At 42.6% G+C, this 27,651-nt stretch overlaps 1 protein-coding gene across 1 annotated transcript in view; it reads left to right on the forward strand.

Moving 5' to 3' along the window:
- rtf1 (RTF1 homolog, Paf1/RNA polymerase II complex component) overlaps positions 1–27,651 on the forward strand; it is a 68,033-nt gene that overhangs the window by 11,650 nt on the left and 28,732 nt on the right. Inside the window, exons 2-7 of the mRNA XM_078233574.1 lie at positions 8,808–8,918; positions 17,161–17,308; positions 19,334–19,538; positions 22,008–22,119; positions 23,335–23,446; positions 24,975–25,110. Of these exons, the coding sequence (XP_078089700.1) occupies positions 8,808–8,918; positions 17,161–17,308; positions 19,334–19,538; positions 22,008–22,119; positions 23,335–23,446; positions 24,975–25,110 (824 nt within the window). The remainder of the gene's footprint in view (positions 1–8,807; positions 8,919–17,160; positions 17,309–19,333; positions 19,539–22,007; positions 22,120–23,334; positions 23,447–24,974; positions 25,111–27,651) is intronic.

Raw genomic sequence — 27,651 nt, forward strand, 5'->3', positions numbered from 1 at the left:
CTGAGTTTTTGATAGTTACTTGTTCCTGATTCCCAAACAATTAATGTAGATTATGAATAGCAGTTTATTAATAAAATAACAGCTGGCCCATGTGGAATGCTGCTTTCTACCTTTATCCAATCTGAATACTGTAACAACTCTTTACCCTTTAATTTTGGCCAGTTTCCTATTCATTCAGCTGTTTGTTCCCACATTTGTTCCCCTGATCCCACATGCCCTAATCTTAGTCATGAGCCAACTGTATGGTACCTTATCAAGGGTCTTTGATTCATGGGACACATAATACCTGAGGTCTGGAGCTTATAATTACTGAAAGATTGCTTAAAAGTAAATGAGAAATGCAAACATAGGAAAATACCACAAGTACATGCAGACAAGACACAATATAATATATTGAGTAATATATGATTTAATATATTGATCAATTTCCTGTGGTATTGCCACAAGGAGTGAAGGTTAATTACTGTCATAAGGTGAAGCAAGGTTAGAGGGTGGTATAATTGGATCAAGGCATTGCATGGATTCAATTCCCATTCTAAAGTCGTACCCTCAGTCATCTTTGCGTAATACTTCAATTTTACTTTAAGTTAAATATGAAGGCATTTGGGAAGCAGAGAGGTGAAGTAGAGGAGGACACATTGAAGATCTGGTAACCTGCAGGTGGAAGTGTGACCAGTTTACATGGACAGCTTCCATTCTAAATATGGACATGGTGTGCGAGTAGGATAGAATCGTAGTAGTGAGCTAACAAAAGTATGACATTAGGAAATGAGGTTTTGCAGATAGGCGATGCATGCAGATTTAAGCTTTTTAATATTAAACATGGATCGATGGAGATAATTTTGTACTTTTAAGACATAAATGAAGTTGAATGTAATGTGGTCTGTGGCTGGTTGAGGAGGCATCAAGGAGAGGACTGTAGGCTTGTCATTTTGTGGGTAGGGGCTTTTGGAACAGTGTGATTCTGTAAAATATGCTGTAGGTCTCTATCCTTTCTGTTGGGACAGATGTCAGTTGCTAGATTCACATTGCAATATTAACACAGAGTCTGTCACATTTTTATATTTTTGACTTAACTGAAAGTTCTGAGCTGTACCATTCTAGATTTTGCCTTTCCAAACCAAGATTGTGTCTGCAGAAAGCATTGAGTTGTGTTACATTGAAGAATGGTAATGGTAGATATCACACTGTCACTTTCTAATAACAACCCTGGTGTGTGCAGCTCTGTAAGAAGTTTAACAACACCAGGTTAAAGTCCAACAGGTTTATTTGGTAGCAAAAGCCACACAAGCTTTCGGAGCTCCAAGCCTCTTCTTCAGGTGAGTGGGAATTCTGTTCACAAACAGGGCATATAAAGACACAAACTCAATTTACATGAATAATGGTTGGAATGCGAATACTTACAGCTAATCAAGTCTTTAAGATATTGTTTATATCTTAAAGACTTGATTAGCTGTAAGTATTCGCATTCCAACCATTATTCATGTAAATTGAGTTTGTGTCTTTATATGCCCTGTTTGTGAACTCACCTGAAGAAGAGGCTTGGAGCTCCGAAAGCTTGTGTGGCTTTTGCTATCAAATAAACCTGTTGGACTTTAACCTGGTGTTGTTAAACTTCTTACTGTGTTTACCCCAGTCCAACGTCGGCATCTCCACATCGTGTGCAGCTCTGTCACTGTATGAAATGAGCGCAGTACCAGTGGGTACAAGTATCTCAGTGGACAGTACTAAGGTACAATAGTGGTGGGGGTATAGGTCTGTCCATGTTTTTACTGAGTTTTGGTCTGTTACTATAGATGCAAGTGTAGTTTGGTAATTACAGGTCTTGCCCATGCAATACTGTAGGATCTGTGAACCCTGTTCCACTGTAACACCATATTATCAGTGTGAAAGGAAGTATTGAATTTATAAATGCAGGAAAAGCTCCCCAAAGGCTTGGTTGTTTTGTGGATTGAAATGAGCGATACAGACCAGACTAGCATGTGCTGACTTCTGGTGTCAGCTGGCACCGTTGTGGTGTTGTAATTAACTGAGGGAAAATAAGCAGAGTTCCTGTGCTCCACAGTCTGGCCTCACATTAATATGCACCTTGGTGACAAACCACATGCAACTTATCATCCTTGAACTGTAGCCCATCAACGATGTGTGCCAGCAGTTCGGAGAGAAGAAACTTGGAACACTCACCTATTTTCAAACATATAGGGAAGCGTTGGTGCGAGTGCTTATTCATTGTTAGAACGTTGGAGCTGTTGCTAGGTTTCTATGAATGGCTGACTATTCTGCTTGGTAAGAGTTTTAACAACAGGTTAAAGCTTGGTAAAACTCTTACTGTATTTACCCCATCCAACGCCGGCATCTCCACATCATATTCTGCTTGGAGCAGCAAAGGTTAATGGAAGTGTTCAAAAGAGACCTGTTTCCACTGACAGGTGGGCTGACAACCAGAGGATGCAATAGGTAAATAAATGTATAGATAAAGGAACCAGGGAGATGATGAGTATTTTTTTTACATGGTGTTGTTATGATCTGGAATACAATGCCTTAAAAGGGTAGAAGAACCAAATTTATTAAATTCTTGAAGGATAAAAAACTCAAGACTGTGGGAGGCAAGATCAGGGTAGTGGGACTAATTGGGTAGCTATTTCAAAGAACTCCAATGGTTCGAATGGCCACCTTCTGTGCTGTTTGATTGTATACTGGTTTAGCTCTGAGACATCTGTTTGTAATTTTCTCAAGCTGAGTGTGTTTTTGATTCTAAACTGCAGGTTATACCACATGTACAAAGCTGTTTCCTGCCATAGCTATAGGCTAATAACTGTCACTGTAAGAAGTAAAGTCTTTATGGCACTGATAGCTGAACTAGTAAACAACAACTCCAGGGATCATTGCTGTCGACAGTACTGTCAAGTGACACTTGCACCACAATAATTTGCTCACAGATGCTCAGTTGGGTTCCACGGGGGCCACCCGGTGCATTACAGCCATGGTCCAAATATGGACAAAAGAGGTGCGAATGATTGTCCTTGACATCAAGGCAGCATTTGATTGATTGACGGGGCTCCTTGATGCCACTAAATTAAAGTCAGTGGGAATCAGGGGTTTGTGAAAACTCCACTGGTTGGACTCCTAGCATAAATGTTGTGGTCATGGAGGTCAATAATCTCAATCCCATGATATTACTGTAGGAGTTCCTCCAGGCAGTACCCTCCACCCAACTGTGTTCAGTCACTTCATCAGTGCCTATCCCTCCGTCATAAGGTCAGAATTGGGGATGTTCGCTAATGAGGTTCACCATTTGCAACTCCTCAGATACTGAAACAGTCTGTTCAAATGCAGCAAGACCTAACAACAGTCAGGCTTGGGTTGATAAGTGACATCCGTGTTACACAAGTACACAAATGATCACCTCCGACAGGAGATAATCTAACATCTCCCCATGACATTCAATGTCATTGCCATTGCTGAATCCCCCATCAGCATCCTGGGGTTGTCATTAATCAGAAACTGAACTGGACTAGCCTCATAAATACTGTGGCTATAAGAGCAGGTTAGAGGCTGGAAATTCTGAGGCGAGTAACTCCTTGACTCACCAAAACCTATCCAGCATCTACAAGGTACAGCTCTAACAAACTCGAGAAGCTTGACCCCATCCAGGACAAAACAGTCTGCTTGATCAAGACACAATTCACCAATCTAAACATTCAGTCCCTTCAGCACAGTGTGTACTATATTCAAGATACTATCAAGGCTTGTTTGACAGCATCTTCCAAACCCACGACCTCTACCACCGAGAAGAACAAGGGTAGCAGATGCTTTGGAACTGTATCACTGTTCCTTTTTAATGTCACTGGATTGAAATCTTGGAACTCCGTTTAATAACAGTGGGTATACTTGTGTCATATGGACTCCAGCAGTTCAAGAGCTCGCCATCACTTTCTCAAAGATAATTAGGGGTGGCACGGTGGCGCAGTGGTTAGCACTCCTGCAGGGATCCGGGTTCAATTTCGGCCTTAGATGACTCTGGAGTTTGCATGTTCTCCCCGTGTCTGCATGGGTTTCCTCCTGGTTCTCCGGTTTCCTCCCAAGGTCCAAAGACATGCAGGTTAGGTGGATCGGTCATGCTAAATTGACCCTTAGTGTCCCAAGATGTGTAGGTTAGGGGGATTAGTGGGGTAAATGTGTGGGGTTACAAGGAGAGGCTGTGATACTCTGAGTTGGTGCAGACTCGATGGGCTGAATGGCCTCTTCTGCACTGTAGGAATTCTATTATTCTATGAATTAAAGATCAGAAACAAAATGCTGGCCATGTGACCAGCATTCCAAGAACCATGAAAGAATGAAAAAAGTAACTGGACCTCAGCTATATACAATCTTTAATAATTTAGATGAAGGTACTGAATGTAACATATCCAAATTTTCTGGTGATACAAAGTTAGGTGGGACAATAAGCAGTAAAGAGGATGCAAAAATCTGCAGAGGTTGAGTGAGTGAACAAGAACGTGGCAAATGGAATGTCATGTAAATTGTGAAGCTATCCATTTTGATAGGAAAAATAAGAAAATAGTATTTTTTTAAATTGAGAGAAATTGGAAAATGTTTGCATTTGGATGGAGCGTTATATCCAAACTGCAGAATTAACTTGGAGATGTGGCAAGCAATTAGGTAGGCAAATGGTGCATTAGCTTTTGTTGCTATGGATTGCAGTACAAGCGTAAATAAACCTTCCTGCAATTATACAGGGCATTGGTGAGGCCACACCAGGACTACTGTTTTGTTCTTGTTACCTAAGGAAGGACATCCTTGCCCTAGAAGGGGTGCAAGGAATATTCACTATACATTCAAGAATTTGGAAGAATTAAAGGTGATCTAATTGATAGGTATGAAATTCTGAAGGGCTTGATTGGGTAAAGCTGAGAATATTTCCTGGTTGTTGAGTTTAGAATGCAGGATCGTGGTGTCAGAATAAGGAGTTGACCATTTAGGACTGAGATGAGGAGTAGTTACTTCATTATGGATTTTTTGAATTTTCTGTTGAGGTCTGTGATCCTCAGTTGTTGAGTATATTCAAGAGTGAGATCATAGAGTTTTATGGTAAAATTGAATTAAGAGATATTGGGATAGTGTAGGGCAGTGGATTGGAGGTAGAAAATTAACTATGATCTTACTGAATGGCTTGAAGGACTAAGTGGCCTATTGCATCTATTTTCTGTGTTCCTATTGTGGCTTAATATAAAAATAAATCATTGGCTGTTACACAGGTGGTGTAAGCACCAACCAGTCTGGAAAGGAGAGAATGGATAGGGTGAACATTTTTTTCTATGAACTAACGCCTTGATAAACAAGATTTTGAGGAGGGTTGAGGTGAGAGAGAATTCTAGAACTAAGAAATCGGATGGGCCTGTCATGGTCAGAAAGGCAAGGTTGGTACAGGACTGGAGGAGGTTATGATAATCAGATGAACTAAGACCACAGGATTTTAAAGATGAGGAAAAGAAGGGGTTGGGAAGCCAGTGAGAATAGACTGGTTGAGTTGAATTTAGTGCACTACACGGTATGGTCAGCAGAAGTTAAGGTGATCGAGGAAAGGCTAGTGAAGATGGTGTTGGAATACACAAGTCTGGCAGTGATGAAAGAAAGGTCTTGGGTTTCTGTAGCGTCTTGCATGTCGTCTCTTTCATACGGCAAATTAAGTAGTTTGAAGTGAAGTCATTATTGTAGTGTTGGAATGTGCAGGATCCAGTTTGTGCACAGCATTGTTCCACAAGCAGCAATGACATAATGAACAGATCATTTCTTTAGATGTTGGAGGAGAGAGAGATATTGGTTACCATACCATGGAGAACTCTGTCCTTCAAATCTGTCATGGGATTTTTACACCCTTTTGAGTGGGCAAACAATGCCTCTGTTTAACCTTGTTCAGGAGGAAATAAGCAGTTGGTCCAGGGTAACAATATTAAAGAGCTTCTGAGGTGTCATCAGCCAGCTGAGTTCTGCCTCTATAGTGGCGGCTTGTAAATGTCTAAAGTCTGAGAAATCTAGGTGATGGGGTAAGGTCCATAGAGCAGGGAAAGGTTGAAGTGAATAGGAGAGAAATTTTAAACGATTGGAGATTTCGGAGGGTGGAGCGCTAGATAGGCAGTTGTGTTGATTTAAGTTCTTGCGAAAGAGTTAATGCAGGAATCTTAATTCCCACGCAGTGAGGCTAGAGGGAGGAGCCCTGGAAACCTAAGAAACAAGAGGGAAGTTCAGAAGTCCAATTTACTCTAATATTATCATTAAACATCCTTTAAAAATAGGGGAAGTGGGGCTTTTGTGTGGGATGGGGGGAGGGGAGCTTCACTAAGTCTTCTGTCACTGGGGAATATGGAGAACTCGGTTGAAACTTACATGATTATATCATAAAATCCCTACAGTGCATTCAGCCCATAAACTCTGCACTCATTCACCAACAGTGCATCTTAACCAAGCCCTGTCCCCATAACTCCAGATATTTACCCTGCTAATTCCCCTAACCTAGGGGACACTAAGGGACAATTTATCATTGCCAGTCAGACTTAGCTGTATGTCTTTGGACTGTGGGAGGAAACTGGAGCACCTGGAGAGAACACAGGGAGAACATGCAAACTCCGCACAGTTACCCAAGGCCGAAATTGTACCCGGTTCACTGACGCTGAGGCAGTAGTGCTAAAACCACTATGCTACTGTAACATTTTTACAAAGTGCTTTAAAAATCCAGATTTTTGTATTGTGATATATGTGCACTTTAATAATTATAGACTGAATGTTACTAAATAGCCAAAGTACTAGTGGCAGTCAAATAAATGTAACCACTTTGGCATCACTTAAACAGATGAGCTGGAATGGTTTCAAGTACTCAAAGTCAATATATCCTTTTGGATGGGCACTGTATATCGATTGGACTGTTAAGTGAATCAAGATAAAACTCATTGAAGGAATTGATGGATACAGGGAGGTCCTGCTGGGCTGAAAACAAGCCAAAGATCGTACTTTCAAAATCAAAAATGAAACAAAACAAGCCAAGGCTGTTGTTACAGGCCCAATTGCTATTTGTCAGTAACTAGCAATTAGCAAATTATAGGAATCAATTTAGAGATATATCTACATATGAAAATGAAGCTATTTTAAGTAACAGCCAGCATGGTTTTGGAGGATCTGTTTTCTATAGCAGCCTCTTATTTCAGAAAGTGACATCCCAAGTGGGCATTGGGAATGTACTGTCATTACCACTGCCCCCTACCACAGCTCTAACCCACTTAGTCTCCATAACTGCTGTTACTGAACAAATCCCTGTCTCGGGGCGTCTTAACGTAGTGACCTATGCATAAAACCTAGAACTAAGAGTCATTTACAACACACGGAGACCATTTGATCCATCAAATTCATGCTGGCTCTCTGTAATGCAATTTCGTCAGTCCCATTCCCCTGATCAACCTTCGTAGCCCTGCAAATTTATTTCCTTCAAGTACCTATCCAATTTCCTTTTGAAATAATTGTTTCCACTGTTGCCACCCTTTTAGGCAGTGTTCCAAGTCATAGAATCATAGAAACGCTACAGCACAGAAAGAAGCCATTCGGTCCATCGAGTCTGCGCCGACCACAATCCCACCCAAGCCCTATTCCCATTTCCCTATATATTTACCCACTAATCCCTCTAACCTACGCATCTCAGGACACTAAGGGCAATTTTACCATAGCCAATCAACCTCACCCGCACATCTTTGGACTGTGGGAGGAAACCGGAGCACCCGGAGGAAACCCACGCAGACACGAGGAGAATGTGCAAACTCCACACAGACAGTGACCCAAGCCGGGAATCGAACCCAGGTCCCTGGAGCCGTGAAGCAGCAGTGCTAACCACTGTGCTACCGTGCCGCCCATTACCACACTGCGTAAAAAAAATTCTTCCTCTGATTTCCCCTGCATCTCTTGTCCAAAATCTTACATCTGTGTCCTCTGGTCTTTGTACCATCAGCTAATGGGTCTACCTTATCTAAACCTGTCATTATCTTGTACTCCTCTATTAGATGCCCTTCAACCTCCTTTGCTGTAAGGAGGAGAACCCCAGTCTTTCCAACCAAACCATGTAACCAAAACTCACTATCCCTGGAACCATTCTGGTAACTCTCCACATCCTGTCAAGGGCCTTCACATCTTTCTTAAAGTACACTGACATGGAGACACTATGGTCTACCACTCCAATCCAAAAAAAAACGCCCCTAGCATGACTTGCTGCCATAGAAAGGTTATGGCACAGAAAAAAAGCATCCAGCCTATTGTGTCCGTGTTGCCCAAAAGAGGGAGGAAAATGAAATTAGCAGCTCATTTTACTCCCACTTTCCAGCACCTGGTCTGTAGCCTTGCAGGTTACAGCACTTCAGGTACAGGTCCAGTTCCTTTTAATTTGGGCAGTGATTTCCAGACGCACACCATCCTCTGGGTGAAAAAGTTTTTCCTCGTCCCCTTTAATCCATATATCAATCACCTTAAATCTGTGCTCCCTGGTAATTGGCTCCTCAGCTGGGGAAATGGGTGTTGGAAATAGAGTCTGTTGAGTCAGTTGGGGAGAGAGTGTGGGTGAGGCATGTTAGAAGAGGGGCTTGTGGGGAGAGGGGCTTCACTCAGCCTTCTGTCACCAGAGGATACAGAGAGCTTGGCTGAAATTTTTGTATTTATATGATATATGTATACATGCACTTTAATTATAGACTGAATATTACTACACTCTTTTATTGCTCTTTTGTTTTTGGTACTGTTAACTGATTTAATGTGACTCTTGACTCAATCAGGAGCTGCTGTCATTGGCTAAGAGGAAGCGGAGTGAGCCAGAGCAGCAGGAGCAGCAAGCAAGCAAACCGTCGGCATCATCAGATTCAGAAACCTCGGACAGCGGCGATGAGGTGAGACATGTACCCTTAATAACCCTGTCAAATGCTGAGAGAGATGTAAGTTACTAGATGTGAATGTTTGTAGCCTTGCAGGTTACAGCACTTCAGGTACAGGTCCAGTTCCTTTTAATTTGGGCATTGATTTCCAGACGCACACCATCCTCTGGGTGAAAAAGTTTTTCCTCGTCCCCTTTAATCCATATATCAATCACCTTAAATCTGTGCTCCCTGGTAATTGGCCCCTCAGCTGGGGGAAACAGGTGTTGGAAATAGGGTCTGTTGAGTCAGTTGGGGAGAACGTGTGGGTGAGGCATGTTAGAAGAGGGGGGAGGGGTGGTGGTGGGAGGTAATTCCTTTGTGTGTTACAATAAAACCATGTGAAAGAGAGAGGTTCAGAGCATCTGTCCCAGTGTGCTGATCCCATCTAGTACAACCTTCATCCTTTCTCTCCCTCCCTGCTATTAGAACTGAAAAGACAGTACATTCATGACTTTGATCTTCATGTGGATTGGGAAAACCTAATTGGCAGAGGTAGCCATGAGAAATAAAGCTTAGTGTATTTGGGACAGTTTCCCAGAACAATATATTGTGGATCACCAGAGATCTGGCTATTTTGTATCTGGTGATTTGTAATGAAGTGAGTTTAATAAACAACCTCAGAATAAAAGATCCTCTTGGAAACAGTAACCATAACATGGTAGAATTGGGTATTCAATTTGGGTCAGATATAACTGCTAAACTTAAATTAGGTTAATTACAAAGGAATGAGGGCAGAGTTGGCTGGAGTAGACTGGGAAAGGAGTTTAGCATAAAAGACAGTTGATCAGCAATGGGAGACGTTTATGAAAATAGTTCATGACTCAAAACAAATATATATTGCAGTGAGAAAGAAGGATTCCAGGAAGAGGATAAGTCAACCGTGGTTAACCAAGGAAGTTGAGAATAGTATTAAACTGATAGGAAATAAAACATCTAATGTGACAAAGATTAGTGGTAAGCCAGAGGATTGGGAAAATTTTAACAAGCAACAAAAAAAGACCAAAAAATAATGAGGGAGAAGATAAACTGAGGCTAAACTAACAAGTAATATAAAAATGGACAGTGAGAGCTTCTTTAAGTATATAAAAAGGAGAGAGGCCAAAGTGAACATAGGCCCTTAGAGAAATAGATTGGGGAAATAATAATGGAGAACCAGGAAACAGCTGAGGAGCTAAATAATGGTGGAAGACACTAATGGCATTCCCAAAATAAATAATCAAGGGCAGAAGTGGGGGAGGAAATAAATACAATTACTATCACCAGAGAAAAAGTACGAGGGAAACTAATGGGCTATAGGCTGATAACTTCCCTGGACCTGATGGGTTGCATCCTAGGATATTTAAGGAAGTAGCTACAGAGATAGTGGATGTACTGAGTAATCTTTCAAGAATCCATAAATTCTAGTGAAGCCCTAGAAGATTGGAAAACTGCCCATGTAACACCCTTATTCAAAAAGGGAGGAAGTCAAAAAAGGTAACTATAGGCCAGTTAGCTTAACATGTGGCATTGGGAAAATGTTAGAGTCCACTATAAAGAATATAATAGCAGAGCATTTAGAAATGCATAATATAATCAAGCAGAACGAGCATAGCTTCATGAAGGGGAAATCATGTCATAGGGACATAGGAATTAGGAGCAGAAGTAGGCGAATTCAACCTTTTGAGCCTGCTCTGCCATTCAATCAGATCATGGCTGATCTCCCTGTCTGATCAACTTATTAGAATTCTTTGAGGTGGAGCAGAAGGGGAACCAGTAGATGTAATATACTTGTATTTCCAAAAGATTCTCTAAGGTACCTCATAAAGGCTACTTAAGATAAGAGCCCATGGTGTTGGTAGTATATTAGCATGGATAGAGGATTGGCTAACTAATAAAATGATGTGGAGATGCCGGCATTGGACTGGGGTAAGCACAGTAAGAAGTCTCACAACACCAGGTTAAAGTCCAACAGTCTAACTCCAACAAGAAGGAGTGACATTTCGAAAGCTTGTGTAACTAATAGAAGACAGAGTTAGGATAAGAGGGGCATTTTCAGGATGGCAACCTGTAACTGCTGGATTGCCACAAGGATCAATGCGAGGGCCACAATATTATTAATAGCTTGGGTGAGGGTAGTGAATGTCCTATTGTCAAATTTGACACAGAGAGGTGGGAAGGCAAGTGGTGAAGATTCTACAGAGGGATACAGACAGGTTAGGTGAGTGGATGAAAGCTTGGCAAATGGAATATAATGTAGGAAAATGTGAAGGTATGCACTTTGGTAGGCAGAATAAAGTAGTTGAATGTTATTTATTGAAAAGTGTTCTGCAAGCTTCTGAAAACTCTATATCTAGCTGAAAACTCCAAAGCTGTCTGTACTCTTAGCAAGTATCTTTGTGATTGCTAACTATTTAAAAGTGAGTTTAAAAGTAAGAAGAATGTTGTTTATTTGGAACTGTAATAGTAAGAAGTTTGAAATTAGTTGTTTTGTTTCAACTGTTGAGAATTAAGCTGCTTGATTTTGTTGGAGTTATACTTAATCTATGTTATAAATAAAGGTTGTTTTGACAAAAGATTCCATATTTGTCAGTAGAATTACTCCTGGAGCAGAGTATCCTTTCCTCGCATTTATGCCAAAATAGAAAAATTGTTGGGATCTAGTCCAGTTTCCTAATAAACCTTGGGGTTCTGGTCCCGCACCCTAACAATGCAGTCCCAGGCTGCTCTGACCAACCAACTGACAGCTCTGATGGAAATCTTAATGCAGGTCTCTCCTGAATTGGGAGTATCTCTGAAAGATTTTCTGTACCTTCCTCTTCTCAAAGAGAGATACAGAAAAGTTCCCAGAGATATTAGAGAACCAAGAGACTTGTGAAAATTAGGAACTGAAAGAAATAGTATTAATAAAGATTTGGTACTGGATAAATTAATTGGGTTGAAGGTTGAAACATCCCTGGACCAGGTGAGCTACAACCCAGAGTGTTGAGTGAGATGGCTATAGCAATAGTGGATTCACTGGTTGTCTTTCAAAATTCTATAGATTCTGGAAAGATTCATGCAGACGGGAAAGTAGCAAATGTAGTCCCACTATTTAAGAAAGGAGGAAGAGAGAAAACAGAACTACAGACTTGTTTGTTTGACATCATTAGTGGGAAGAAAGATGTGATAACTAGACACTTGGAGAATAATGATTGGGCAGAATTTAGGAAAGGGAAATCATGTTTGACAAACTTGGAGTTTTTTGAGGATGTTACCTGTGAAATGGATGAAGGAGAACCAGTGAATCCACTATTGCTATAGCCACCTCACTCAACACTCTGGGTTGTAGCTCACCTCGTCCAGGGGATGTATCAACCTTCAATCCAATTAATTTATCCAGTACCAAATCTTTATTAATACTATTTTTTTCAGTTCCTAATTTTCACAAGTCCCTTGCTTCTCTAATATCTCTGGGAACTTTTCTGTATCTCTTTGAGAAGAGGAAGGTACAGAAAATCTTTCAGAGATACTCCCAAGTCAGTGTTTAGATTGTCAGAAGGCTTTTGATAAGGTCCCACATAGGAGATTAGTAAATGAAATTAGAACTCATGGGATTGGGGGTATACACTGGTATGGATTGAAAATTGGTTAAGACAGGAAATAGTAGGAATAAACGGGCCATTCTCAGAATGTTGGGTTGTTACTCGTGGGATACCACAAGGATCAATTCTGGGGCTACAGCTGTTCACCATCTATATAAATGATTAGGATGTGTGGGCCAAATGTAATGTTTCCAAATTTGTTGTTGACGCAAAATTAAGTGGGAATGTAAGTTGTGAGAAGAATGAAGTAGACTTCAAGGAGATTTGGACAGCCTTAGTGAGTGGGCAAGAACATGGTGAATGGAATCAAGTTGGTGGAGTGGCCAGATAGGTAGCAGATGATGTTCAGTGCGGAGAAGCGTGAGGTAATGCATTCTGGTAGGAAGAACATGGACAGGCAATATAAACGAAAAGGTACAATTCTTAAGGGGCTGCAGGAGCAGAGGGACTCGGGTGCATATGTGCATAAATCATTGAATTGGCTGGGTTGGTGGAGAGAGCAATTAATAAAGCATATAATATTCTGGGATTTATTAATAGGGGCATAGAGTCCAAGTGCAAGGAGGTTATGCTGAACTTATACAAGATCTCAGAACTTAGATCTCAGCTGGCGTATTGTGTACAATTCCGGGTGCCATACTATAAGAGCGATGTGAACGCATTGTAGAGAGTGGATAGAACCATTGAATGCCTACAGTGCAGAAAGTCTGCACTGACTCTCCGAAAGAACATCTCAGCCAGGCCCTTCCCTCCTATCCCTAAGGATGCTAAGGAACAATTTAGCATGGCCAGTGCACCCAACCTGTACATCTTTGGACTGTGGGAGGAAACCAGAGCACCCGGAAACAGGGGGAGAACATGCAAACTTCACACAGTCACCCAGGTTTGGAATCCAACCCAATTCTCTGGCACAGTGTAACCACCAGTGCTAACCACCATCCCTCCATGCAGAAGAGGTTTACAAGAATGGTTCCAGTGATGAGAAGTTCCAGTTATGAGGACAGATCAGAGGGGTTTGGACTGTTCTCCTTGGAGAGAAGAAAGCTGAGAGGAGACTTGATAGAGGTGTTCAAGATCATGAGGGGACTGAACAGAGTAGCAGGCAGAAACTGTTCCCTTTAGTAAAAGGATCGAGGAAGAGAGGGCACAGATTTAAAATGTTTGCAAAAGAAGCAAATGCGATTTGAGAGAGAAAAAACATTTTCACACAGCGAGTGGTTTGGGTCTGGAATGCACTATCTGGAAGTGTGTTGGAGGCAGGTTTGATCGAGGCATTCAAGAGAAAATTAAATGATTATTTGAATAGAAATAATGTGCAAGGGTATGGGGAAAAGATATGAAACTGTCACAAAATCATAATGCCCACTTGGAGAGCTGTTGCAGACACGAAGGGTCGAATGACCTCCTGCGCCATAGTGATTCTGTAGAATATGTGAATAAGTGTGAAGTTATCCACTTCAGAACAAAAAAAGGCAGAATGTTTCTTAAATGGTGAGAGATTGGGAAGTGTAGAAGTTCCAAGGACCTTGTTCAGTCACTAAAGCCAGCTTGAAAGTGCAACAAACAATTGGTATGTTGGCCTTCATCACAAGGGGGATTTGAGTATAGGATAAAGATCCCTTGCCGCAACTCTGTAGAGCCATAATGAGATTGCACCTGGAGTATTGTATATAGTTTTGGTCTCCTTATTTAAGGAAGGATATACTCACCATAGAGGGAATGCAATGAAGATTGACCAGGCAAATCCCTGAGTTGGTGGCATTGTCTTATGAGAGAATGAGGAAGCTGGGCTTGTATTCTATAGAGGTTTGAAGAATAAAAGGTGCTCTCATTGAAACTTGCAAAATTCTTCCAGGGTGTTACATGGTAGATGTGGATAGGATGTTTCCCCTGACTGGTGGGTTTAGAACCAGGAGACATAGTCTCAAAGTAGGGGGCAAGCCCTTTAAGACTGAGATGAGGAGGAATTTCTTCACTGAGCGTGGTGAATCTTTGGAATTTTGTACCCCAAAGGGCTGTGGAAGCTCAACCATTGAACGTGTTCAAGATAGAAATTGATAGACTTCTGCATATTAGTGACATCAAACGATATGGGATCAGTGAAGAGAAATGGATGATTTGGATGAGAATATAGGAGGCATGGTTAGTAAGTTTGCAGATGACACCAAGATTAGTGACTTTGTGGATAGTGAAGAAAGTTATCTCTGATTGCAACGGGATCTTGATCAATTGGGCCAGTGGGCTGACGAATGGCAGATGGAGTTTAATTTAGATAAATGCGAGGCGATGCATTTTGGTAGATTGAACCAGGGCAAGACTTACTCAGTTAATGGTAGGTTGTTGGGGAGAGTTACAGAACAAGGAGATCTAGGGGTACATGTCCATAGATCCTTGAAAGTGGATTCAGAGATGGACAGAGTGGTAAAGAAGGCATTCAGCATGCTTGGTTTCATCGATCAGAACATTGAATACAGGAGTTGGGACGTCTTGTTGAAGTTGTACAAGACATTGGTAAGGCCATACTTGGAATATTGTGTATAGTTCTGGTCACCCTATTATAGAAAGGATATTATTAAACTAGAAAGAGTGCAGGAAAGATTTACTAGGATGCTACCAGGACTTGATGGTTTGAGTTATAAGGAGAGGCTGGATAGACTGGGACTTTTTTCTCTGGAGCATAGAAGGCTGAGAGGTGATCTTATAGAGGTCTATAAAATAATGAGGGGCATAGATCAGCTAGATAGTCAATATCTTTTCCCAAAGGTAGGGGAGTCTAAAACTAGTGGGCATAGGTTTAAGGTGAGAGGGGAGAGATACAAAAGTGTCCAGAGGGGCAATTTTTTCAGTGGCTGAGCAGGCTTGACGGTCTGAATGGCCTACTTCTGCTCTGATGTTCCTATGACTTATTTCCCTGAGCATGGGATGGGGGACTTGTATAGGTGATTCGAGTGGCAGGCAAGAAAGCGCTTGGAATCGAAGTCTCCCTGCGAAGCATTTCTTGGCTTCTAGCCACTGCATTAGTTCACTCATACAAAAGGGACAGAGGAATTGCAGAGTCCACATGAGGTCACAGGATGTGCAGGATTTCATGATGCTAAACTATCTGTATGTGCCATGTGGTCACAGCTGAGCACAGAAGGTACTCCTCTGTACCACTGGTTGGCTCTTGTTTGTCTCCTTTTAACAGTCCTTGCACAAAGTTGCATAAAGAGAAGTGTAGAAATTCATTAGAGGTCTGCAGTTAATCAAATTTCAGTTGTCAAACAGCAAGTGGTGAGCATTGAAGAGTAGTCACTTTGGGGTGTAATTCCAATTAACAAGTGAATATTAGCTCAGCATGCTGAGAGCACTGGTTTCAGTATAATGTACCTTTTCCCATTCTGAGTTTCAGCAACTGGTACATTTGTATAAGTACTGGGACTTGGCAGCGTTTCACCCAAGGGGCTAATGGAATTCGTGTTTTGTCTGACTGCTGCCTGTAGGATCTTGCAGACACATTTGACCACTCCCGGTCCACTTCTGAGTTTATGCCATGTAAGGCCACAAGATGATTGGAGTCAGAAATGAAGAAATGTCTTTGCCTAGTCAACATATTCCTGTCTAAATGTTGAAACACATTGTTAATATAGAGGGAGCTTTACTCTGAATCTAACCTGTGCTGTACTTGAGCAAAGAGAATATTTGGACATGGTGTTCTTGCCATTTTTAAGACAGAAAAATATAGTTTTAACCTGTAAAAGTTTACACAGGCCCTGGTCCCCCCATGCCAACCCTATAGTTAAAAAAGTCCACCAACGCCTCTACTTTCTCAGAAGACTAAAGAAATTTGGCATGTCAGCTACAACTCTCTCCAACTTTTACAGATGTACTATAGGAAGCATTCTTTCTGGTTGTATCACAGCTTGGTATGGCTCCTGCTCTGCCCAAGACCGCAAGGAACTACAAAAGGTCGTGAATGTAGCCCAATCCATCACGCAAACCAGCTTCCCATCCATTGACTCTGTCTACACTTCCTGCTGCCTTGGCAAAACAGCCAGCATAATTAAGGACCCCATGCACCCCGGACATTCTCTCTTCCACCTTCTTCCATCGGGAAAAAATACAAAAGTCTGAGGTCACGTACCAACCGACTCAAGGACAGCTTTTTCCCTGCTGCTGTCAGACTTTTGAATGGACTTACCTTGCATTAAGTTGATCTTTCTCTACAACGTAGCTATGACTGTAACACATTCTGCACTGTCTCGTTTCCTTCTCTATAAACGGTCTTAAGGCCATTAACAGGAACATTACAAAACCAAGTCACATGTTTTGTCTGAATAGCGCGCAAGAAACAATACTTTTCACCATGTAAATACATGTGACAAATTAAATCAAACCAAACAGAGCAGAACACTGGAATCTAATAGTATGCTGTCATGATAGCTCTTAACTAAATCCTCCATTACAAATTGCAATGAATCTTAATGTTGCAGCTGTGATTTCAAGCTAGTTTTAAGTTAAGTGGAAGATCCCAGTAGCAGAAAGTTAAAGCCTATTTTCTACATAGAAATGGTGTTTTCCATGCATCTGCAAGGGCTGCACTGCCTGGGACCTGTATCAGAGGGTGCTTATATCACTAACTGGTGTTTACGTTAACAGTGCATTTTTCATTTCAGTGGACAGTGGGAGGCAGCAAAACCAAAAAGAAGGGAAAAGGTAAGGGTGTGGAGAAGAAGCCGGCCACCAAGAGAGCGGTGAACAAGGCGGCATCATCTGGCAGCTCAGCTGAAGACAGTTCTGGTGATAGCTCTGCACCAGAAGAAGGTAAGCCATTAGAATTCTTCAGTAAATTACACCCACATTTGGCCATAATTAATGGCTGTCCACTGCAGGCAACCCTGTTTGCTACTAAATAGTCCATTTTAAGCTACAATTAATGAGAATAATTCATATAGTGCAGCAGTGCTGCTGACTTGTGGAAATTTCCATTCCTGCACTGTTGTAGGTACATACATCGCTTTTAGCTTGTTGGTCTGGTTACAGGAGGGTAGTAATGAACTAATTTCTGACCCTTTATCACTCATGCAGAGATGGCACAGGGGCATGGGATTGAGTGGAAATGATTAGAGCTTAGTAGGGTGCAGGGGTATGGATGGAAAGGGGTAGAGGCCAGTGGAATACATTGACGATGGCAATTCACCAAACCAAGGGAGAGCCCACCTTTAATGTAAAAGTAAAATACTGTGGTGCTGGAAATCTGAAATAAAAACAGAAATGCTGGAAAATCTCAGCAGCTCTGGCAGCATCTGTGGAGAGAGAAAGAGTTAACATTTCGAATTCATATGCCTTCAGAGCTGAGCTTAACAACAACAACATTTATATAGTGCTTTTAACATCTTAAGGCCATGAACAGGAACATTACAAAACCAAGTCACATGAGGGGATGATATCAGCGACTAAAAGTCTGATCAAAGAGGTAGGTTTTAAGTAGCATCTTAAAGGAGGCGCGAGAGACAGAGAAGTTTTGGGAGGAAATTCTATGACTTGGGCACTAGGCAGCTGCCAGTAGTGGAGCAATGTCGGTCTGGGATTTGCAAGAGGTCAGAATTGGAGGAACTCAGATGTGGGGATAGTTGTCGGGCTAGCTGTGGTTACGGGGTGAAGATGGTCTGGATTTTGTAGCCAGCAATGAAGGCATGTGTTCAAAAGTGAGCTCTGAAAGCTAACAAAGATTTGGCAGAATCTAGAGGGCAGGCATCCTCTATTCTGATCATTCAAATGTTGTACCTACTACAGGTGATTTGAATTTAACACCAGGATAAGCAGCACACAATCACAAACCTTAAAAAAAGGCACAGCGGTTAGCACTTCCGCATCACAATGCCAGGGACCTGCGTTCAATTCTGGCCTTGGGTGACTGTCTGTGTGGAGTTTGCACGTTCTCCCCGTGTCTGTGTGGGTGTCCTCCAGGTGCTCTGGTTTCCACCCACAATCCAAAGATATGCAGGTTAGGTGGATTGGCCATGCTAAATTGTCCTTGGTGTCGGGGATCAGCAGGGTAAATACTTGGGGTTACAGGAATAGGGCCTGGGTGGGCTGCTCTGTCAGAGTCAGTGCAGACTCAATGGGCTGATTGACCTCCTTTTGCACTATAGGGGTTCTATTCCATGATTTCATGTTTATGAAATTAGTTTTTCAGGCTCAGAGTGCTTGTGACTTAGTATGAAAAATTGAGTAACTTTTGATTGAACAAGTTTAACCTTATATAATATAAAAACAGAGTTAATGTTTCGAGTCCGATGTGACTCCTGTTCAGAAATGAGTCAGATTGAACTTAAAACATTAACATTTCCTCAATCCATGGACACTGCCAGATCTGCGGAGTTATTTCTCAGCACTTGCTGTTTTATTTCAGATCTCCAGCATCTGCAGTATTTTGCTGTTATTTAAGTTTAACCGTAATGGTCTCCACAGCAAGAAAAGTGATAAATAGTTAAAGTTCACAACAAAGTAGAGATTTCTAAATGATTCAGTCTGTGAAGACTGCAACAGCTCACATTGCAGGGCATCACCAACGTCAGCTTCCAGATTTCCACATTTAACTACGCTTGTATGGACGTCACAAATGCTGTCACTTCTACAAAGTAATAACTGAGTGTGTTGACAGCCTTGCTGTTATTATTGCAATTCTGAGCCATTGCTTTTCCACACTGAAGTTGCTATATAAATGTAGGATTTTATTCCACCACACCCTCCACTCCTCCCCACCCAACTGAATCCCACCTCCATCCTTCTACTTCACTTGTGTAGATGGTCCTCGGAGACTGAGTCTTGTGTTTGAAATTTCAGGGGAAGTTTCTGATTCAGAGAGCAGTAGCTCATCTTCAAGCTCTGAGTCTTCGTCCTCATCAGAGGAGGAGGAGTTTCACGATGGCTATGATGATGACTTCATGGGCGATGAAGAAGACCGAGCAAGATTGGAACAAATGACCGAGAAAGAAAGAGAGCAGGAGCTCTATAATCGGATAGAGAAAAGAGAGGTGCTGAGGAGGAGGTGAGATTTTGTACCAGAGATTCTGATTGACTACATGGAGTAATGTGTTTTGGTACAGGCACTTGATTATCTCAGAATTTCTGGAACTTCTAGAGTTTGCTTTCTTATTCAATCGCAGAACACAGTTTTTGTGGTTGTACAAACCTCATAGTTACTAGGGTGTCACGGTGGGTGGCATAGTGGTTGCCACTGCTGCCTCAGCACCAGGAACCTGGGTTCAATTCTGACTTTGGGTGATTGTGTGGAGTTTGCATGTTCTCCCCATGTCTGCATGGTGGGTGCTCCCTCAATCCAAAGATGTGCAGGTTAGGTGGATTGGTCATGCTAAATTAGTGTCCCAAAATATGTAGGTTCAGGGGATTAGCGAGGTAAATACGTGGGGTTACAGGAATAGGCTGGGAGAAGGGGAGGTAAGATGGTGAGTTGGTACAGACAAGATGAGCCTGCATCGTAGTGATTGTGATTAATTAATGTTAACTCCTTAAGAGGATTCAAGGTTGTTTTGTGAAGTTTCCTAAGGAAGTAACACATGGTAGTTGCAGCAAGTGCTCGCACAAGCTGGGTTATGAGAATATCTTGCCGAAGCATTTTGTGTAATGACTCATTCAGCTGACTGACAGTTTGGGTATGTGGCAAATGGTCTGTGTGGCATTAAATGCAAGTTCCAGCTACCATCCTCTGTTTGTGCTGAGTGAGCTAATCTCACCCAAGCAGCAGTTAACAAAGAACAATACAGCACAGGAACAGGCCCTTCGGCCCTCCAAGCCCGCGCTGCTCCCTGGTCCAAACTAGACCATTCTTTTGTATCCCTCCATTCCCACTCCATTCATATGGCTGTCTAGATAAGTCTTAAACGTTCCCAGTGTGTCCGCCTCCACCACCTTGCCTGGCAGCGCATTCCAGGCCCCCACCACCCTCTGTGTAAAATATGTCCGTCTGATATCTGTGTTAAACCTCCCCCCCTTCACCTTGAACCTATGACCCCTCGTGAACGTCACCACCGACCTGGGGAAAAGCTTCCCGCCTTTCATAATTTTATACACTATGCCTTTCATAATTTTATACAGTTGGAGCTTTACACTTGGCCAAAGCGCCCCTATGTGGGAAGAGAGCAATTTGGCTTTGCATAGTGCCCATGTGTGGGCATTGGGTGAAAATATGGTTATTCAGTGCACCAGTCACATATGTACTGATTTATCCCTCCACTGCTGTGATGTTGAGACCAACTGTAAAACCACTATACCCAACAACTACTTGCATTTGTATAGCATTTTTAATGCTATAAAAATTTGTAAGTGCTTCAGAGGAGTGGTATGAAACAAATTGACAGAGCCATATAAGGAGATATCGGGCAGCTAACCAAAAGTTTGGGAAAGAAGGTAGGTTTTAAGGAGGAAAGTGGAGAGATTTAGTAAGGATTTTCCAGATCTTGGGGCCGAGAGAGCTGAAGGCACAGCCACCAATGTTGAAGCAAAGAAAATCTGGGCTGCACAAGAGACCAGAATTTGAAGGTGCATGGAGATCTTGGAAAGTGGATGACTGGAGAAAATTAACAAGGGACAATCCCACAGACGATTTTGGGAATCGGGATGAGAATATTAAAATTGATGTATTGTCAGAAAGGGAGCCATTATAGGTCAGGGAATGGGATTTGACAATAGTCAGGGTACAGGGAACACTGCTTTTTGGGAGCTTAATTTTATGGTTGGTGCCTGGTGGGAAGCCAGCCAAAACAACATTCGATTGGTCAAGTCTAAAGGGAACCGACGGGAGTGAGGATTTCAGCAGCAGATGTGCTGAGGATGATAAGCAGGTCATCTCGGTGACCTTGGATAAGCTGGACTGTGCGTTTTGGTTATATCCCATCTACACCAATGATATCAGACATCAAAAGTTAGCCCTTTCAACCAGTGCTTTTTCTATTGATAATTGCTAGATAAAATGTGGGGCGGCACGGTAGCACAGTGGTTAGCACTGCTGCTTCACAGCTCCAGGGACCTGGGTTCGAATCCCGGCTCGGGTCACTGTCTGTGTTGAGTTTGCACATTCTCCTCGTGTCTGCGTGGGTTTCCTCCGGGTGCTCCGGTTTCCTCCCACAGTCCAAAGATGTGCGGGTTAGGTTGATTGGCCATGCTAAAATTGCCCCTTAGTGTCCTGGGATGCGTAGATTAGAGGGATTAGCGGGTAAAATATATAGGGATGTGGGGGTAGGGCCTGGGTGGGATTGTGGTCGGTGCAGACTCGATGGGCCGAATGGCCTCTTTCTGTACTGTAGGGTTTCTATGATTCTATGAAAATTGCATACTAATTGAGTTGGATTGAAACTGAGCGGGAGAGAGAGTTATCACCTTGGCTGTTGTTGAGATTTGTTTCATATCCTGTGCTGTGCATGGTACAGATTAGCTCGGTTTAGTTCGGTGTGAAGTTGGAAATTCAGCTGTTATTCAAATGGTTCTTCAAATTTGCCAGGTTTGAAATTGAAAAGAAGTTGAAGGCAGCAAAGAAGAAAGAAAAGAAAGAGAAGAAGAAGAAGATGGAGGAAGAGCGGGAGAAGAAGATGCAGCAAATTCAAGAGTCTCAGGTATTCTGATTTTAGTACTGTCCACTTTGTGTTCTCCCTCCAATTTTTCTGCAACCCACTACAAAAGGAGGTTGGGCCCCCACTTTATCTCCTTGGGTTCACTGTGATTTGATCTCTGGCTCAGCACTGTCCATTTAACCACTCTTCCTACAGCTGATGCCCACGCATTTTTTCATACGAAGTACCACCCTCCCTCCCAGCATCCTGTCACCAGATGGTGCTTGCTACTCCATTGTTTTGGTGCTTGGGTGTGTTTTAAGAGAACATTGCTAAATGTGTGGGGTGGGTCATTCTCTATGTGTGAAAGAGGACAGTGAGGGATTTTTCTTCGCTGACAAATGACGTACTTCAAAAATTGTTATATTTTGAGAGAGCAACTTGACATTACATAATGTGAGCATCGTTCGCATTCATTGTTTATCCATTGTTGTCCTTAAGATGATGATAATGACCTGCTGTCTTGAACGCTGCAGTCTCTGTGGCATAGGGAGATCTAGGATTTTGACCCAAGGACAGTTAAGGAACAATTATGTATTTCCAAGTCAGGATAATGTGCGACTTGTAGATAATCTTGCAGGTAGTAGTGTTCCCATGCACTTGATGGTTTTGTCCTTCCAGGTGGCAGCGCTCACTGGCTTGGAAGGTGATGTCAAAGGAGCTTTGCTGCAGTGCATCTTGGAGATAGTACACATATGCTCAGTGGTAGATGGAGTAATGTTTAAGATGATGGGTGGAGTGTCAACCAAGCAGACTACTTTGTACTAAGTTGCACCCATCTAAGTGAAGTGTAACTGCTTCAGTTCCCTCTGATAACTGTTCTGAACCATTTGGGTCAGGAAGCCCTAAGCTCTGTGATCTTAACATAAGAGATTGCACAGCACTGGCCTCAAGTGTCTGGAAGGAAGCAAGTTAGCTCAGGTTACCTGCCCTGCGGCTGCAAGATCTATTCCTTCATGGTAGAGCAGCCCGCAATTACTATCCGGATTCGCAAATTGAGGATGGGCACGAGGACAAACGTTTGAGGATGGGTGAGCATCTTTGGGACTGTTAACTAGTAGGAGGCAGCAACTTCAGGGAAGAAAGGACTATTTTAATTTATAGTTTTAAGGATATGGAGCTGCTGAAGATTTGCTACTCAGTAAAAGTCAGTACCATTGACAGATAAAGAAATGAGTGTGTCTCATGCACCAGACTGAAATTTTTTTGTCACTTCAGGTGATGTCACACAATAAAGAGCGGCGGTCAAGAAGGGATGAGAAACAGGACAAGAAGTCTCAGGCAATGGAGGAATTGAAAGCTGAACGAGAGAAAAAGAAAAACAAAACAGGTGAGAAATGCAGTGATTACAGATGAGCAGGCTGATAATCCAGGATGAGATTCAATGGGCCAGAGGTTTTGATGAAGGCTGAACCGTGCAATCTTTTATTTTTCAGATTTATTCTAAATTACCTTGAATGTGTTGCTTCAAATTATAACATTCTGTGGAAGGGAGTCCAACTCAATCTCGTTCTCTTTCTGTCCCTCCCTTATGCGCACAATTTTTAAAATCCAACTTTAAGGATCCTCTGTGCAATTTTATTTTGTTCAGCTTTAGTGAGCAGCTCCATTCATCTAAGGGGAGCTGTAAGCAGCCTAGCCAGCTTGTTCTCCATCACTGGTGGAGCCTAAGTAAGATAGGACAGTTTCTCTTTCTCTTTCCATCCCCTTCCCCCCACTATTAAGTACTTCCGTAGAGCTGCCTTGCTATTGCTGAATTCCAATAGCAATTTAAATTTATTTGGCTCTAACAGGGGTGAACATCCCTGACCACTTCAGTGATAGACAAAAAATCTAGCATGATCTAGTGATGGATAACAATCGAGTTGTGCCCTTGGCCTTCAGGAGGCAAAGTTGGGGAGAGTGAAGGTTTTGCTTCTGGCCAAGCATATCAGAGGGAGTAATTAAGCCGTAGGTGTATTGTAGCAAATGGAGGGGTTAGCTGTGATCATGAGTAGGAAACTATAGAGTGAGACGAGTTTGGGGAAAGAATTCTGATGAAAGAACAAAAGGCATCAAGTAGATATTGAATTCATTGAGGACGAGAAATTGCTTAGTGCAAAGGCTTGGGAGGGGTAACTTGTGGAGAAGCCTGGGTGGGGTACAGAAGAGAAGGATTCTGAGGAAGCGAGTGGGACATGTGGGCATGAGAGTGAGTGTCAGAGGAGTAAAGGATGAGATGATGTGTGATTTGATGATGAAAACCATTGCAGCAGTTTGGGTAGGGCAGATGATAAAGCAAAGGACTTGAATTTATATCCTGCCTCACACAACCTTTGGTCAACCCAAAGCAGTTTCCTGACTATTAAATGATTTTACAGTATGGTCACTATTGTAATGTAGAAAAGTATAGCCAAGCAGGGAGAAGTCAGTCAGAGAGAAGGTGTCACCTTCCACAACCAAGTTTTAATCAAGATCAAAAAGTCTGTGCAATATTCCGTAGTGAGGTTGAGGGGTCCAAGTGCATCATTTGTCAGGTAACAGACACTATGGAGGGAGATGCAAAGAAGGATAGTAATTGTTGATCCATTGGTAGAGCCTGGGTGATAGTGGTGGAAAGGAAGTTAGTGAATTTAGTCCCCAGCGGGCATTCTACATGGAAAGATGGGTGAAAGGAGGGTAGGGCACCTGTTTCAGTTGGGCCATCAAAGAATGTTGAGAGGCATATCCAGGGGCATCTTGTGACACAGTATCCGAGAAGAGAAAGAAAAAGACGGGGTGACTATGACAAAAGTGAGCACCTGCAGGAGAGTAAACTGTTCTTCTGAAAGTTAGTGCCAAAAGTGAGTCTGGAGTTTGAATAATCTTGTTTATTTCAGCTGAACTGTTGGCCAGGAAACAGCCGTTAAAAGCCAGCGAGGTTTATTCTGACGATGAAGAGGAGGAGGAGGAAGAACAGTCCAGTGTGAAAAGTGATCGGTCGTCTAGGTCGTCGTCTTCTGATGAGGAGGAAGAGTAAGTTCTTAATATGACTGCAATTTATTTGCAATGAACATCTTTGTGTAACTAGGATCTTAAACTGAATTATTGTGGGTGATTATATTCTTCAGGGCAAGTTTCACTGCTCTGTAATGAAGTTGACCACTGCATGGAATGAACATTGCCCCTTCGCCTGAAGTTTTGGAATGGGAGGGCATGTAAATCAATGGAGCAGGGGCCAGTTCTGTTGCCCAGCAAGATCTGGTGATAAATGGCTTCAATAGTTGTGTACCAGATATGTTTATGTTTATATAAGTAGCCTTCTGACTTGACAGGGAACATGTGTCCTGGGTGGTGGGTGTGAGTGTTGGTGAATATTTTGCTGGGGGCAGAATCATCAGAGGTTGAAATGTGGAAGAGCTTCATGAAATCATCACTTGCAGAGAAATTGTGGTGAATGGTTGGTGATAGAATGGGAAGTTAGTTGTTTGAAAGTTGCAAGGGACTTGGTGGGAGAGAGATTTTTCAAGGTAGATGGAGTTGGAGGGAAGGGGGGAGTTGCATGGGATTGATGATTGTGTACAATCAGAACCATGGGAATGAGGAGGTCAAGGGGATGTGCCTGAATATAGATGGGAAGGTTTTATAGAAGTTATCATGTCATAGAGGTTTACAGCATGGAAACAGGCCTTTCGGCCCAACTTGTCCATGCTGCTCTTTTTTTTAAACCCCTGAGCTAGTCCCAATTACCTGCATTTGGTCCACATCCCTCTATACTTATCTTACCCATGTAATTGTCTCGACACTTTTTAAAAGACAAAATTGTGCCTGCCTCTGCTACCTCTGGCAGCTTGTTGCAGACACTCACCACCCTCTGTGAATAAATTGCCCCTCTGGACCCTTTTGTATGTCTCCCCTCTCACCTTAAACCTATACCCTCTAAAACAAAGAACAATACAGTTTTAGATTCCCCTACCTTTAAGAAAAGATATTGACTATCTAGCTAATCTATGCCCCTCATTATTTTATAGACCTCTATAAGATCACCAGTCAGCTTCCTACGCTCCACAGAAAAACGTCCCAGTCTATCCAACCTCTCCTTATAACTCAAACCATCAAGTCCCGGAAGCATCCTAGTAAATCTCTTTACTCTTTCTAGTTTAATAATATCCTTTCTATAATAGGGTGACCAGAACTGTACACAGTATTCCAAGTGTGGCCGTACCAATGTCTTGTACAACTTCAACAAGATGTCCCAACTCCTGCATTCAATATCCTTACCAATGAAACCAAGCATGCCGAATGCCTCCTTCACCACTCTGTCCACCTGTGACTCCACTTTCAAGGAGCTATGAACTTGTATCCCTAGTTCTGAACTCTCCCCAACATCCATTAACTGAGCAAGTCGTGCCCTGGTTCGATTGACCAAAATGCATCACATCGCATTTATCTACTTTAAACTCCATCTGCCATTCGTCAGCCCACTGGCCCAATTGATCGAAATCCCATTGCAATCCTCCTTCATTGTCCACTATGCCACCAATCTTGGTATCATAGAACATAGAACATTACAGCGCAGTACAGGCCCATCGGCCCTGTATGTTGTGCCGACCTGTGAAACCAATCTAAAGCCCATCTAACCTACACTATTCCAATATCATTCATATGTTTATCCAATGACCCTTTAAATGCCCTTAATGTTGACGAGTCCACTACTGTTGCAGGCAGGGCATTCCATGCCCTTACTACTCTCTCAGTAAAGAACCTACCTCTGACATCTGTCCTATATCTATCACTCCTCAATTTAAAGCTATGTCCCCTCGTGCTAACCATCACCATCCGAGGAAAAAGGCTTACACTGTCCACCCTATCTAATCCTCTGATCATCTTGTATGCCTCTATTAAGTCACCTCTTAACCTTCTCTCTAATGAAAACAGCCTGAAGTCGCTCAGCCTTTCCTCATAAGACCTTCCCACCATACCAGGCAACATCCTGGTAAATCTCCTCTGCACCCTTTCCAATGCTTCCACATCCTTCCTATAATGCGGCGACTAGAACTGTACGCAATACTCCAAGTGCGGCCGCACCAGAGTTTTGTACAGCTGCAACATGACAATCATGGCTCCGAAACTCAATCCCTCTACCAATAAAAGCTAACACACCGTACGCCGTCTTAACAACCCTATCAACCTGGGTGCCAACGTTCAGGGATCTATGCACATGGACACCGAGATCTCTCTGCTCATCCACACTACCAAGTATCTTACCATTAGCCCAGTACTCTGTATTCTTGTTACTCCTTCCAAAGTGAATCACTTCACGCTTTTGCATGGTAGCACAGTGGTTAGCACTGCTGCTTCACAGCTCCAGGGTCCCGGGTTCGATTCCCGGCTCGGGTCACTGTCTGTGTGGAGTTTGCACATTCTCCTCGTGTCTGCATGGGTTTCCTCCGGGTGCTCCGGTTTCCTCCCACAGTCCAAAGATGTGGGGGTTAGGTTGATTGGCCAGGTTAAAAATTGCCCCTTAGAGTCCTGGGATGCATAGGTTAGAGGGATTAGCGGGTAAATATGTGGGGG

This window comes from Mustelus asterias, chromosome 18 (genome assembly GCF_964213995.1).
Source record: "Mustelus asterias chromosome 18, sMusAst1.hap1.1, whole genome shotgun sequence".
Taxonomy (NCBI): domain Eukaryota; kingdom Metazoa; phylum Chordata; class Chondrichthyes; order Carcharhiniformes; family Triakidae; genus Mustelus; species Mustelus asterias.